Raw genomic sequence first — 15,554 nt, 5'->3', positions numbered from 1 at the left:
TACTACTGAATGCAATTCTAAAAATTGTCAGTAAACGTCTGATTTTAATCGCGACTAAATTTTATGGAGGTCGGTAAAATCTGGTTCGAGTCTCAACTAAAATTTTAATTTTTTTTAGCTGAGACTCAAACCATAATAAGGGGTCTAGCTTTTTCTAGACCCCCTATTATAATCGAAAAATAATGGGTCTAATAAACCCTAAACCCCTTATATCTTATAAAAAAATAACAAGTCTAACAATATAACAATATAAAAATAACAGGACACGTATTGTAGGCCAGGCCTTAGGAATAAGTAGTTTTATTTAAAAATGAAATAGAAATTCAGTTGTCCTCGAGATTGAAACAAATTCTATTCGACAAGCGATCGAGTCGCTTGTCAAATCGCCAAGATCCTTGACGGATACTTGGAAAGAGAGAGTTCGCAAACTCCAAAGGAAACGGTCACGTTTCCTGATATCCAAGGTCCTCGATGGACGCTTGGAAAGAGAGAGTTCACCTGTTCCACATGGAGGCGACCAAGGGCCGCTCCTGTACCGCGATTCTGTAACTCGTTATTGGAGTTAAGGACACTTTCGTTATCGTTGCGCAGCTTTTGTATACCGTAGAAAAGCTGCGCAACAATAACGAAACTGTCGTTAACTCCAATAACGAGTTACAGAATCGCACCACTGAAGTGTGGCAACCCAGAGAACTCAAATCTGAATAGTCCGATTCTAACCGTAAAGCCCTCAACCCAATAGGATATAGCGGCACCGCTTTCAACTCAGCAGAGTATACTCTGCTATTGCTATTATATATTGCGGTTCGAATCTATACTACACGCCAATACTTCACTAGAAAAGCCTAGAGAACAGGTCGGTAAAAATGAGCGCTACAAGTCGCACAAAATCAAACCCCAGAGATTAAAACCACAATCGGCGTTGGGCCATGCGACGGCGCGCGGCTCGCTATCGCGCTCGGTTATATCGCCCGGGCGGCCGAATCTTAACTGCGAGCAGAAATAACGGTGAGGGTGTTGCCGGTCGCATAGCGACCGCGAACGGCATTAGTGGATACGCGCGGGGCGTCGGCTGGAGTACCGCGTACTCGCCTGCGAGAAATCAACGGGAGTCAGGTCGTCCGCCACGCAGCACCGGATCAACAACCCTAATAGCATGCAGGCCGCGGCAACGCGACTGAACGTCGCTACCCACACATTTCTGAACAATGAGTAAGATTGCATATGATCTTTAGTAAAAATTTCCTTTATGTGTTATATTACTGCTTTTCCTTTTGGAAAAATAGGCTGATATTTGACTTTTTATAATGTTATTTGGTATTTGTTATTGTAGACCTGATAAGGAATAAAATGGTAGAAAAAGGAAAAAAATTGAAAATAGCCGATCAATAGAGGAATTATTTGAGAACAACTTTTCTAAAATCATGAAAGACAATGCTGGGAAGTCAATTCGCATGTTACTTCCTATAAAAACAAAGAATGGCCTTATACAAAAACATATTATTGAGGAAGAAAATGATATTTCGAATAAAGATAATGAGATTGTGAATAATAATAATGAGGAGGAAGAAAGCAAGAAGACTGATAAAGAAAATAATAGTGACATGGAAATGGAAATAGATGCACATGTAAGATTAAAATCAATATTTGAGACATTTAATTTCTGTGAAGAATGATTTATCATCTATTAGCAAATTTCAGAATACTCTAGAAAAAGCTGATAAACCAGTATCCACTATTGAGCTCTTGGCATGTCGTGAGGAGGTTTTGAAATCTAAACGTTTCAAGATAGGTATACTCTCAAGTGGCATTTTGGAAAATCCAGAACTTAATATCAGCAATTTTAAGATGCTGCTAGATTTTATGGATGAGAGAAATCCAGAAATTTATATCACTGTGAGAAAACTGACGATGGTATCTCTTTTGGAAATATTTAAGGATCTGCTGCCATCATATAATATTTTACAAATTTCTCAAGGAGTAAAATGTATGTACATAAATTTATGGACAAAGGACAAAACTATATGACATGTGTTTATTAATTTTTTCAATCAATAATAATGATTCTAGTAAAAAACGAGACTTTGGCTCTACAGAATTATGAGACAATATTGTTAAGAAGTTACAACAGCTATCTGCAGAGACTCGAAAAGATGTTGAAGATTTTGAGAAGAAAGAGAGGCGACGCGCGACCAGTGAACGAATGAGAAGCACAACTGGGAGAAACAGCTGTGTCCTGCATGTGCGAGCTTCTGATTGTTCATCTGTATTTTAATTTCTCTGTCATATAGCGAATTACATCCTGCCTTTTCTGGATAACAAACGTAGCAGTGTGAGAAGAAGAATAATGCAGTGCATCTCACAAATATTCAAAGAGGATAAACGAGGCGAACTGTCTCTCACAGTAAGATTATATCATGATAATAAAAATAATTTAACTGACACATTGTATAATATGTATATTAACATATAATCGTCGTAAAAAAAAAAAATGTCTTAAAAAAATTGCAGATAGTCCGAAAATTAAATCAATATATCAAGGCGAAGAAACATTCGGTCTATCCCGAAGTTATAACGGTGTTATTATCTCTTCGCATAAAAGACGTGAATCTAGACAAGGAAAAGGAAGAGGAAACGAAGCAAAAGAAGCTCATGTCTCGCAAACAGAGGATCCTCGCATTAAGCAGGCGAGAAAGGAAGAAAAACAAGAAACTGGAGCAAGTGGAGAAAGAGTTACTCGAAACGAAAGCCGAAGAGGATAAGCAAGCGAAACAGAAGATGCTGACAGAAATAACGAGCATAATATTCACTATATATTTCAGGATTTTAAAACAAGCTCCCAATAGCAAAGTATTGTCCGCATGTTTAGAAGGATTAGCCAAGTAAGATCGCTCATACATACACAAACATACACACCCTTTTCCACGTGTCGAAACTTCGTTAAATTATATATCGCTTTGCATCTTCATAAACTTCAGATTCGCGCACTGCATCAATATTTCTATCAGGATTTAATGGGCGCTATAGATAGATTAATAGAAGAAGGTAACCTGGGATTGAGGGAACAACTACATTGTGTTCAATGTATATTTACAATCTTATCTGGTCAAGGTACAGCTCTGAACATCGACCCGTATAGGTTTGTATATAACAACCGGCGATGCTACTCTTTCATATGCAAATATGTGTATACATATTTGTGTATATATATATATATGTGTGTGTATACATATATTTATATATAAGAAAAATTATACGCTTCCGATTTATATTCTCTGCTGTAGATTTTACGCGCATCTGTATAAAAATTTATTGAACGTCCACTGCGGGAAAACGCACGCGGAAAATGAAATTATACAAAAGACGTTGATACAAGTTCTCATTCATCAGAGAAAAGAGATCACGCAGGCTCGTGCGGTAGCCTTTGTGAAGAGAATAAGCACGTAGGCTCTGCAGTCGCAACACAACGTTACGCTGGGAATACTCGGTATCGTGAAACAAGTTATGCAGCTTGGGAAAGCGGCTCATGCTCTACTGGATACCGATTGTACCGGAAACGGTCATTATCAATCCGAAATCTTAGAACCTGACTATTGTAATGCGTTTTGCACCGCGCTGTGGGAAATTGTTGCGTTACAGGTACACCTTAATCCAATGCGATACCTCTTGTCTCGTTTGCCGAACAGTCGAGAGCGATAGATAATATAATTACATATTCTTACAGCGTCACTATCACAGTGTGGTACAACACTCGCAAAGAATATAGCATACGCGGTACCTACGAGTGGTGAGGGTAGTATGTCTACCGAAATTGCGCGTGAACTGTAAGTACCAATTTTGCCTAATAATTCGCACGATTATAGAAAATATTATTTCGTATCACTTTATTCCAATTATTACGAGCAATCAGCTGGATCTGTTTTCCTTCCTTTTTTTTGCATTCTATATCGTTTGTTTTATCAATTTTAGAACACCGGACGAACTTTACACGGAATACGACCCTGCGGGTGTAGCGTTTAAACCTAGTGTACCTATTCCCAGGAATATTAAAAAAACATCGATAAATAATAATTATATCAGAAGTAACTTAGAACAATATCTCAGTGCTGTTGATATTAACGACTTGTTTGCAGGCGAACATGTAGACTTTTACGAAACTTTTAAAAGTAATTCGTAAAATGTTATAAAAAATGGAATATATATATATATGTATATATAAAAATAAAGGAATGTTTCATTTCTTTTATATAGCCAATAGATTCTGTAACGGTATTTATAACAAAAGAGGATGATTAAATATCTTTTAATACAGAGAATCGGTATTTTATATTTTGTATATTTCTTGCAACACGCACTCTGTTTGATTTTTCTCATCACCATCCCAGAGAATCACCTATTTTGTTATAAAATCAACTATTTGATATCTTTATTTATCGAGGAGGAAACTTGAACCTTCGATAATTGTTACTCAATGTTAACCAATCAATTGTAGAAGTTCGACCGATAATATAGATACCGTTGAGACAATGTTCTTTTAAACAATCATTCGAAATTTACTTCTCATATATAATTGATTTAAAAATTACTGCATTCGAAAATTAGAGCAACGTCATTTAATTAACGTCTCATATCTTCTTATATTTCGTTCATCTGTCTAACTTTTATGAAGCATGATGTCAATGATAACATAATAATACAATAATAACTATATATTCTTAAATGAGTCTTTCGCATGATAAATTTAATGATATCCTCATGTACATCATTCACATTATTCGTAACTCACTTGAATAGTATAGTTCATAATAGATCTTTACTTGAATAAATTTTAAGTCATGTGTATATATCGTGATTTTTGTTTCTGCTCTCGCACGATTTTCTCTCTCTCTCTCTCTCTCTCTCTCTCTCTCTCTCTCTCTCACACACTTTTTTACTCCCTCTCTCGCTCTTCTGTAATGGTATATCAATACAAGAATCTGTAATGTTATAAATCACTGCTTTCAGGCTGTGCACTTGTGTGTACAGCATTCTTACTCAACTAATGTCTTTAAACAAATGTGGATATTTGCTATGCATGAGAATAAAATGGAACGGTACATGTCGTTGTAAATAAAAACATTATTGGCTTCCTATTCTAAGAAACGCATATATATCTAAAAACTTGCTGACAAAATGATATGTACGTAGAGAAATGTTTCTCTATCTACCTAAATTATAATAGAAATTGCGTACGAAGAATTTCTAGTTAAAATTATATACCACATGTATGCTTGGCATACATATATACGAAAAATATATAATATACAAAAAGTTTTATAATGTTGAATTCTGCTTGGTTATTCAACTTTTGTTAACAGTGTTTAGCACAAAATTATATTAAAAGCTACTCGTACTTGCATATGTTCATAGTAGTTCTTTGTGTACTTGTACACATTATTTTAAACACATAAAGCATAAAATAATTTTATATAAAAAATTATCGATTTCTACAATTTTCCTATAAATTAGGAATTGACAAATAAATATGCAGTTAAAATTATATACATTAATATAAATCTAAGACGAAAATCATACACTCTCTTTAATGTTTCACAATCACTATATTTCCATGTGTCAATTATAAAAAAAAAAAATAGAAAGAAATAAAATATATTACGAGTGAAGAAGATGTAGAGGGTATTTCGAAACCAAACAATACATATTTGTTTTATAATTATATGAAGGATCGTATATTATTGTCTTTGTACTTAACATGTATGTTACATACTAAGTACAAAGTACATATATTCAATTCTGATCTTTTTAATCCAGGAAAAAAGTTCGAGTATAAAGGTAATAATAAAAGAAAAAAAGTCATTAATTCTATTCCAATTATAGGTAGAATATACATATATTAAAGACACTAATGCGTATAAAATCATAAGTGCGTCATGAAAATAAATGAACCATATTTCATTTCGCGACTATTACAAGTATACAAACCAATATGCGATATGTATTTAAGCGGTTAAAAAAACAATTGCGAAGAATAGGAAGCCAAGCGGTAATGCTTATGTAAAACGGTAGTATTTATTTTATTATCTTTATACTCATCTAAAGCCATAAACTTAATTTCACCATAATTTAGTTTCACTCGCACACACATTCAAGCATTTGGCAGGCAAGAGCCTAGAAGAATCTAATTCAGAGAGAGCAGTATCACTACGAAGTCATCATGTCACTGACAGAATTTGCAGATACATTAGGTCCTTTTAGGGCATCATTTATGTCTCTTCTAAACATTGATAAATTTTGTGTAAACCTGCAAGAAAAAAGGCGATCAGGTCAGATAAGGATGTGTTTAAACATGTGCTTTGTTAACACAATCGTCTCCATCCCCTTACCTATCTCTATTTTTTGTGAGTAGATTCCTTTCAATCCCATTCATTAAATTTTCGAACCATTGTGCCATTGCTGCCTGCTTGTCAACTGGCTGACTTCTAATAATACTTTCCCTTAATTGATTAAAATACTACAAATAAACAAAGGGAACTATTAATATTAATACAATCGCAGAGATATATCATTAAAAGCTGATATTACTTATTTTACTTGCTATGTTATGATAAACATAATATTATTGTAATAAAATATGCCGCATACATACAATGTAATGGCAAACTTACTTCTTCGTTCAACAATATGAGACCTAACAGAGGACGAGACATGCTCCATTGACTTCTACAATCCTCAAACATTATCACATTTAAAACAGTACTTAAGATTTGCTGCAATATTTCAGGATGTTGCTTCAAAACTTCCAGAAATAAATCTCCTCCTCCAGGAACAACGGCGTTTTTCCTTCCTGGATAACCTGTATTAACACAGCATATAATGTTGATATAATGTATTTGATACAATATTTGTACACTGATGCGCTTGCGATTGCGACTTTACCTTTTTGATAAAGTTGTTTAAATAAATACGTCACAATGTGATCGAGCGTTGCACAACAACCTGTACAGACCATAGTATCTGAAATCAGAAGATATTGTTTATATATCTATCGCATAAGATGCTACGAATGTATACATACAATATCACAACGCAATCAAAAATACACGTAACCAAAGTGGCAGCATTTCTTTCGCAAGCTTACTAAAATCTACCTACCTTTTTTCATGTATCACTAAGATTTCTCTAAATTAACGTATGATCGCGTAATTACAAATAACAAAAGACTTTTACAAAAGTACACATTAAGAATGCAAAATCTTTTTATGACGATTATTAATGATAATTCCATATTGTATAGTCATTACTAAACAATACAGAATTTTACATTTTACTATCGAAGGCTACATTGCGGCATTATTGTCCAAACTAATACTGTAATAAAACATGCAACTTTTGATTAGTAAAATTAGTATAATCACAAAATATGATCTAATAAAATAGTATTAAAATATTTAGTAGTATGCCAGCTGTGCGGCTGATTATCTGTGTGCTAGACCCATTATTCGATTTCTAATAGAAATATAAAATCACGCAACACTCATGGTGCATGTCGTAGAAAAGTATAAGCTATGCGATTGTCGTTTGTCGAAATTTATCATACTTAGGGTCCAGACTCCACGCACTCCAATCCTCTTATAGCCAATGTTATTAATATAAGGTGTTCTCAGTGGTTTTCTTTATTGTGCTTAATAAAATACTTAATATATGCATCTGTTCTTTGTAATTTGAACTGTTGCAACTGTGGCTAATATCTATAGGCAGATTTACATTCCAAGCGATAATGCAAAAAGCAAGAAATATTAAAACATGTAGTTTCAAAAGGTGGTATCATGTAAAAAATATCATTAAAATCTTAAATAATTGTGTTCACAATAGTGAACGATCGACACACGTCAAAAAATATTTCTATGTGATATATAGGCAATATGACCAAACCATAATTCTGAATGTAAAATGCTACTGCAAAAATGTGTAGCGAACCTTTCGATTTCCTGTAACATCTAATGTAACGTGAATTTACATCGAATTTACATGTTTCATCGAGTCAATGACCTCGATATGATTTCAAGAATAAATGATCAACATGCAAAACTCTGTTTGAAGATCACGATCAAGGTTAAACACTCATTGCTATAATCTCTTTTTTTCTCCTTTGTATATTGTACGTGTAACGATTATACAATCTACATAATCTATACAAGAGAATCGAAGTCTCTCAAAGGTATCAATGAACTGAGAAGAACGGAAAAGGGAACTTCCATTACGAAGTGTCTCAACTTCACAGAAATTCGCCTGGGTGGCTTAAAATGATTTCAGCCTCGTGGTGATATGGCGTCGAGGATATAGAGAGTAGTAATAGAATAGAATCAGCCGCACAGACCTGTGTAGGAGTCTTTTTGCGCACCTAGAGCTGTAAGGCCTTCGCTGATGCTGGAGAGGATGTACAAAAAAACTCTAGGTTCGAGAGTGGATAAAAAGACCATGTGATCTTGCGCCAGACATTCGAGTAACATATAATACGTTGCCGACAGCTTCGGGTAATCCTATTAAAAGTAATATGCAAATGTAACATATGGACACGAGATGGATAATTGCAAAACTTATCACGATACATTAACCCACATCGACACTCCGTTCCCGCTTCGTGTAACTTATATCCCACGTATAATCTCGATAATATTTAGAAGCTTCTGTATTTTCGTTATGTTACTACAATCGACACTTACCAAAAGATCACTCTGTGGAATACTAAGAAGCAACTTGACAAAGGTGTTAAGAGCATTGTCCAACGCCTCGTCGCCATATAGCCTAAATACTCCGAAGTTGACGTAAGATCCACACAAGGCTGCCTTCAACATGCTGAAGCATATACTTATCCCTTTGAGTTTCAAGGGATAAATCTGATCCTTGGGTACTTCGACATTCAATATATGATTGCCGTAGCTACATATTACTTTACTGGCTTCGCGGAACAACAGGATTCCATTCGGAGAGGATGCGTCGAACTGCAATCGTTGACTTCTATTTTGTACTAACTCAGCGAATAATTTTAGGACGGGCGTTGTCACCTGCGGTTCGTGATGCCACAGCTCCACAGCGTGTAATAAAATCGGCGTATAATTTGGGTATCTAGTCAGAGTTCACACAGAGAATATATGATGTATGGGATGTCCGGTATACATAATGTAGAAAAATAAAAATAGATACGCATTAGACGTACATCCAATCAAAAAGCATCATGTAGGATATCTTGGTGTTGAACGCATAAGCTAAGCCTCGTAGATCTCTTGCTAGACCGATTAGCGCCTTCTTCGCTTCTTCCGCTGCAAAAAGAGGTGTGTCCGCAGCACCCATTAATTGACCGAGACTTTCCAGCGCACCTGCAATCAAACCGGAAGAAATTGTGCATGCCTCCTTGCATGAGATCGTGTTTTCAGCGAGAGAAACTGGTTACACGGGCGCGTTCGGGGCACGTCGACTTTTATACCTGTTAGAGGTAACATAAAGGTATGGAATCTCTCTTCGTCTTCGCCTAAATCTACCATCAGTAGTCTACCGAGGGACGTGTAGAACATTGATCTACAGCGCATTTCTGTCACAGCAACGTTGTTCCCCAAAAATGGGAAGTGTTCTCTCTGGATAATAAGATTTGATACGTTATTCGCGCTATTCATCATTAATTGTTATCTCGTAGCATAGTAGACTTCTACATGTACCGTATGACTGTTGAGCATAAATTGTACTTCTTCTAATTTGACGAGCTTACGAACACAGCTATAACCCACAGATAAGTCGTTTAGAAGCTGTAACGTTTTCGAGATAATTTGTTCGCTCCTACCCCAATATTTCAGGTTTGTTATTCTGTAAATTGCAATGCATTCACATTATTCCGTATCCAATATCCAATACGAGAAACATGTTCTTTCTTCGTTACTTACATTTTTCGGATAAAAATGCTCAGTACCATAGCCTCGTCATTAAGACCTAATACGTCCGATAATCTTCTGTACACTTTAGAGTTCTTTTGAACTTGATCGCCTACATAAATCTTCCGGAATTGTTCGAAAAAACTCAACATCGCTAATTCCAATTTTTCACAGCCACCTTGCGCGAGCCTGGAGTCTGTTAAATTCATCAATTGCAGAACTCGGCAAACCAACTCGCCGTCCATAGCGTCGAACTCTTCGTTGCTATTAAATGCGACTCTGCCGCCAATCACACCGCCTACGAGAGAAAGATTCAAAAGAGATCAGAAAAGATTAGAAAAGAGAGAAGATGTTTACATGTTTGTACTAATATTACTGATTTAATACTATTGATTAGTCGATCGACCGATATTACACATGCAGCGGATGATCTCTTTACCTATAATATACACAAGCCACGTGAGTTGTCCTTCCTGTATTGCAATATCAATTTGTTGAGTGGGAGTTGCTGTTTGCGTCAATAACTCTTGATACGTTGTTGCCGCTTGATCGAACAGTTGAACTAATAAAGTACACGTTTTTTGATACTCGCATCTGCCGATGACCGATATCTGTTCCAGCTGATGATGAACTACCCCAAGATCGTCCAGTGGATCCTCTAAATGCTCCCTCACTACCACCGCAACTGACTCGAGTCTCGATGTGATATACGCATTGGCTACTTCGGGAGTGTACGTGTTCAACAGATGCGGATCGTTGGCCTTCACGTACGGCATCGAAGACACCATTCTCTGCCAGAGAGTCAACAGGTAGTGTAGGCTGTTGGGAGCAAATTGCCACATTTGCAAGCTCTGCACCGTGAACTTAGCGATAAGTTGTATTGCTTCGGGATAATCCTCCACTATGACCAGTTCACCAAGTTGGAAGTTGCTTTTTAGTCGAGACAATAATCTACAAAACTCATGATAATTTCCCGGATCACTGAGACCCTGAGGATTTTGTAATATGTGTTTCACACCATTGACCAAGTGTGTCAGGAATTTCGCTCTTTCGGTATTGGAGAATAGACTTCGTCTGACGGAAGCTATTTGCACCAAGCACGAGAGCGCTAAACATGACAATGTATTAGGTAGACTGTGATACAGATCAAAAAATAATTTCAACGAAGTGAATTCCAAAAATGCGGGTCTCCAGCTTGTCGGGATTTGTACTGTATTAAGATCGTCCGAACTCTCGTCGGTGGATGTACCAATGAAGTCGAAGGTCAAACAATTTTGTGCAAGCTTCAACAGTTGCCTTATCAAACCATGCTGAGGAGCAAAAACGTATATAAGTATTAAATATTATTAAATATTATTATAGTATATATATAGTATTAAATATTATTAAATTTACACAAGACACCTTGTGCAATTAATTATTTATCTTATGCCAATAGTAATATCATATAATCTTAATCACCATACCTGTGCTTCGTCATTGAAATTCAAACTTTTGCAATTTTCACGAGCTGTACTCAACAAAGTACACGATAACCTAAATATTTCAAACAGTTGCGTGTCTCTAAAACTACTTGCTATTTTTCTATGTTTTGTCAGAGATCTGTTTGCATCTGCTTCTGATATTTGATTCATTTCACATGTCAATTGGGAAAGCAACTGTACTCCTATCATACAATGCTCCACCGACCCCTGATTGTTACAACAAAGTATTATTTGTGAGACAATGTTTACATGTAAGTTTGCGCCACACACATCGACATAAATATTTATGAAACATTGATAAAAGGTATGCGATAAATATATGTGTAAATATTAATCAACATTAAGTGAAGTATGTGCGTGTCGAACCTGAAGAAATTTGGTTACATCAGTGACTACATTCCTGAAGACAAACTCATCTTTATCAGAATCAAACCACCCAAGCTTTGATATCCTAGCAAAAAGTGTAACCAAAGCCTGTATCACAAAATTCGGTAACTTTGGTTGTGTTGCTAAGTAGTTGAGTACATAATTTCCTGCAAATATACATAAATTTAATCAATAGTGCATATAATATTGCATATATGATAAGTACAACCGAGCAAAATAAAAATTCACTCACGTATATCCAGCCTCTGTTGCATACTAAGTCCCTGTGCCGAACGTGATATCAATTTTGTCAGAGTCGTGGCAGCTAATAATTGAGCATAAGCCGAGTCCCCACGGTCCAAGAGTAGCTGGCACTTTGTAAGCGTATCTGGTGCATTTTGAAATGCGACAAGGGCCTTCTCCGCTTCAGCTCGATGCGCCGAATCTTGTGACTCATACAACTGTTTGCATAGCAACTCCAGCTGCCGTACTTCCTGTATGTGATCCATTCTTAATGGCACTGTTTAAAGTTGTTTCTTAATACTTCCATTTAGGAGCGAGACAAGTCTAAAAGTTCCATCATTATATTTCGTTTTTTCACTTCTTCAGAAATCTTTATTAATGACTTGCTATGTTAATGTCCAACGGATTTACAATTTTACAATATAGTAACATAACGCCTGCGGCATATAGCACGATTTCAAAGTTACGAGCGCATTCAGTTGGTGTTAAGGGAGAGAAACCTGAAGAAACAGCACGCACGCACACGCACACACGGTTGCACTTTGTATCTTACAAGTAACAATTTTCGTTCGAATTTCGAAACGTCCGATTACTATACAAAGTAATACCTTATTAACACAATTTACAAATATTATGTGTAGAAGACGAGTAATTGTGTGAGTGTGATGTAGAGAAATACACAGGCAGGTATCTCGCTCGCGACAGGCAGTACGCAACGAGAATTTCGAGGAGATACGAGAGATGTGTAGTTAAATTACTACGATAATATCTCTCGATGGGCCTACGTATAAATATCGTGAATCGTTGTTCCCTGTTTTCCTTGTCGTCTAAATGATAACTCTTACATCCGTGAGCTCTCTGCATACATCACACAGCAGCCACTACGGTGAAATCGCGAGAGACATCATCGGGATCTCTCACGGAGACGTCTTACAGCGGATGCTCGTCGTGTATCCGACACACACGTGCACGGTTAGACTTAAAAAGAAGCGGAATACCGTTGACATGAGTCGCACTAGGTGCTCTCGTCGAGCGAGGACCCCAAGAAGACACGTGCCACTTGACACGTAGGAATTTCGCAAAGCGCGTCTACGAAAGTTTAGGTTATGCGCGACCGACAGCTTGTAAATAACGGTGCGTAGTCGCATGAATGGCGATCCCGTCGCAAACAATGAGGATTGCGCGCGACGAGTGGGGGGTTCTTTTCGGCCGAACGCTTCTCCACGCACGTTTCGTCTCTTCTCGTCGACACGATGACGGGCACAGTAAACCGAACCTGAGTAGAGGACTCGAATGCAAAACGCGGCACGCGGCACGAAATTTGTCAAGATAAACAACGAGTGGAGTGACGTGCTCTCCCTGTCGTGAGAAACAGATAGATAGATAGATAGATAAGAAGAAAGGGGAAGAGAGAAAGAGAAAAAAGAGAGAAAGAGAGAGAGGAGAGAAAAATGTATACGTGTGTATGTGGAGTTCACGACGCAACCGTGCACCGCGAGTCGTACTTACGAGTTCGCACGGCGTAGTTATCGCGCGCCGGGCTGATTGAACGCGCGGCGCTTATCACATAAAAATCGTCCAAAACGTGCTATCTCGAAGTACCACGACCGTTAGCGGGACTCACGTCTACGCGCGAACTGCCGCCCCGTAGATCAGATGATTCCGGCCACCGCGAACTGTCCCGCAAAATCCAGCCAGTGTCCGAACCACACGGGGGACCACCGTTTCTCGACGTGAAACGAACGTGGGTGCGAGTGCGTAACACGGCGTCTGAAAATTTTCACAGTTCGACCGACGCGACGCGATCGCACGGCTGCGATATCTCGACGGACCGTCGCGAGATGTGAACTCGCGAGCGAGCGAGCGAGCGAACGAGAGAAAGAGAAAGAGAACAGAGTTTCTCCCTTAAGGCCGCGACTTCTCTCCCTCTCGAAGCCGTCCGTTGTTTCGCGGGAGCACGCGCGCGCGCGCGCGCGCACGCTTGACGATTTTACGGGTACGCACTGCTAACTGTCCCAGATCCGTCGCGACAACAGTCCGGATCCCCGAGTCTCGCTAACTCGCCCTAAATGTCACGGTAAAACACCACCACCAACCATTATCATCAACATTTCATCATCACCACCATCACCGCCACCACCACCACCACCACCACCATCGCCACCAGCCGCACACACACACACGCACACACACGTGGCGCGGTTCGACGCGACTCGCAGTTTCGCGCGATTTCGCCGCGCGTATCTCTCGCCGGCGGATTTTCCGTCGCGGCTCACCCGCTCCGTCGCGCCAATGACCCGCGTGGCGCCGATTCGCGAAGTACGCACGTTATTTTGATCGCCGACTCACCTGTTCCTCCGCCATTTTCGCTAGTTCGTATTATCTACAATGAAGCCAGGATCACACGCCAATCTCGTCTGCCGCCGGCGCATGTTTATCCCAATGCGACGATCCACGGGCCCCCACAGGGGGAGTGGCGTTTCGCTCACCGCTCTTGGCGCCATCTCCTCTTTGCTGAGCGAAACACTCGCATGGAAACGCACCCTACACCCGATGAGACGGTCTGTCATTTTCCTCCCTATAAAATCTTTTGTTCGCTTCCGCGGGGGAGTTGGATGTGGTTCCTGTAACTACGCATATTTTTTTACTTGGGGACTGTATACGCGTTGTCCCTGTTTCTTTTTTTAATTTCCAAAATCGTTGTGATTGGCGTAAGAGAAGGAGTGTAATAACTCTGCTCAGAGCCATATATTGAATGAATGAATGAATTTTCCTTCCTATTGAGTCTGGTCTTTATAGCTGCACTGCTGAACTAGTGCAATAAGTTAGAGTGAGTAAAAACTAGTTGGCTCATTTTAACTTATTAGTTAAAGTTTAGTAAAATATTAAGTTAAAGTGAGACAAACGTAGGTTTTCTCATGTGCCGGGGGGTTGGGGAGGGAATACGGGAGTAGTTCCCCCGACTCCCCTCCTCACGGTCCGACAGGTAGACATCCCGCAGGGATTTTAGTCGGTAAGAATCCGACATAACCCCCCCCAAGGGGAGGGGGTATCCATGATGGATTTCCCCTACGTGACCAAAAAAAAAAAGGTTTTCTTATGTCAACTTGTTGCACCAGTTCAGCAGTGCAGACAAAACGAACAGTCCTAATGACTGGCGTTAGAGCGTTCGGAGCCTATTGAACTATAAACTATTTTCCTTCCTTGTTTACATTACGCATGCAAGATGCGCGCGCGCGGGGAAGAAATTTTATATCTGGCCAATTTATATGCATATGTATACATGTGAAGAGATCAGCATAGATGAACTTTCGTCTGATAAAATTTGCATACATATATGCCGATGTTTACTGCGATATAATTGATCCAAATGTATCGTAATATTTAGTTGCGAGGGGGAGAGAATTAGTAAAATTAGGGAAATTATTTTACATTTTTTTTTTTAACTAAATTCGTTAGGAAGTTACGTAGAATTTTATCGCATCGATTCATCTGTTAGATATTTGTACAATATGACAAAGCTCGTTTGGTATATAAA

At 38.5% G+C, this 15,554-nt stretch overlaps 1 protein-coding gene and 1 pseudogene across 8 annotated transcripts; one reads left to right on the top strand and one right to left on the bottom strand.

Moving 5' to 3' along the window:
• Positions 1 to 1,156: 1,156 nt before the first annotated feature.
• Positions 1,157 to 4,190, top strand: LOC105184878 (nucleolar complex protein 3 homolog; annotated as a pseudogene).
• A 1,511-nt stretch (positions 4,191 to 5,701) lies between these two features.
• On the bottom strand, positions 5,702 to 14,538 carry Ranbp16 (Ran-binding protein 16). Of its 8 annotated transcripts, none has more exons than XM_011143874.3 (15): positions 14,366 to 14,538; positions 12,027 to 12,340; positions 11,774 to 11,940; positions 11,390 to 11,614; positions 10,363 to 11,233; positions 9,936 to 10,221; positions 9,714 to 9,858; positions 9,485 to 9,632; positions 9,218 to 9,377; positions 8,724 to 9,126; positions 8,378 to 8,540; positions 6,937 to 7,014; positions 6,666 to 6,853; positions 6,384 to 6,511; positions 6,202 to 6,301 (listed from the first exon to the last, which is right to left on the bottom strand). In XM_011143874.3, the coding sequence occupies exons 2-15, from the start codon at positions 12,280 to 12,282 to the stop codon at positions 6,202 to 6,204; spliced, it is 3,318 nt and encodes a 1,105-aa protein (XP_011142176.1). In that variant the 5' UTR covers positions 12,283 to 12,340; positions 14,366 to 14,538. The 8 variants fall into 8 exon arrangements, with proteins under 8 accessions (XP_025160933.1, XP_011142176.1, XP_025160934.1 ...); XM_025305149.1 differs by lacking the exon at positions 14,366 to 14,538 and adding an exon at positions 12,862 to 14,145 and having other exon boundaries at positions 12,027 to 12,516; XM_025305150.1 differs by lacking the exon at positions 14,366 to 14,538 and adding an exon at positions 13,526 to 14,145 and having other exon boundaries at positions 12,027 to 12,608.
• Positions 14,539 to 15,554: the final 1,016 nt, after the last annotated feature.

The sequence above is a fragment of the Harpegnathos saltator genome, unplaced genomic scaffold (assembly GCF_003227715.2).
Source record: "Harpegnathos saltator strain DR-91 unplaced genomic scaffold, Hsal_v8.6 scaffold676, whole genome shotgun sequence".
NCBI lineage: Eukaryota > Metazoa > Arthropoda > Insecta > Hymenoptera > Formicidae > Harpegnathos > Harpegnathos saltator.
Note: the sequence above shows the minus strand (reverse complement) of the source record. Positions and strands in the feature narration are given on the sequence as shown.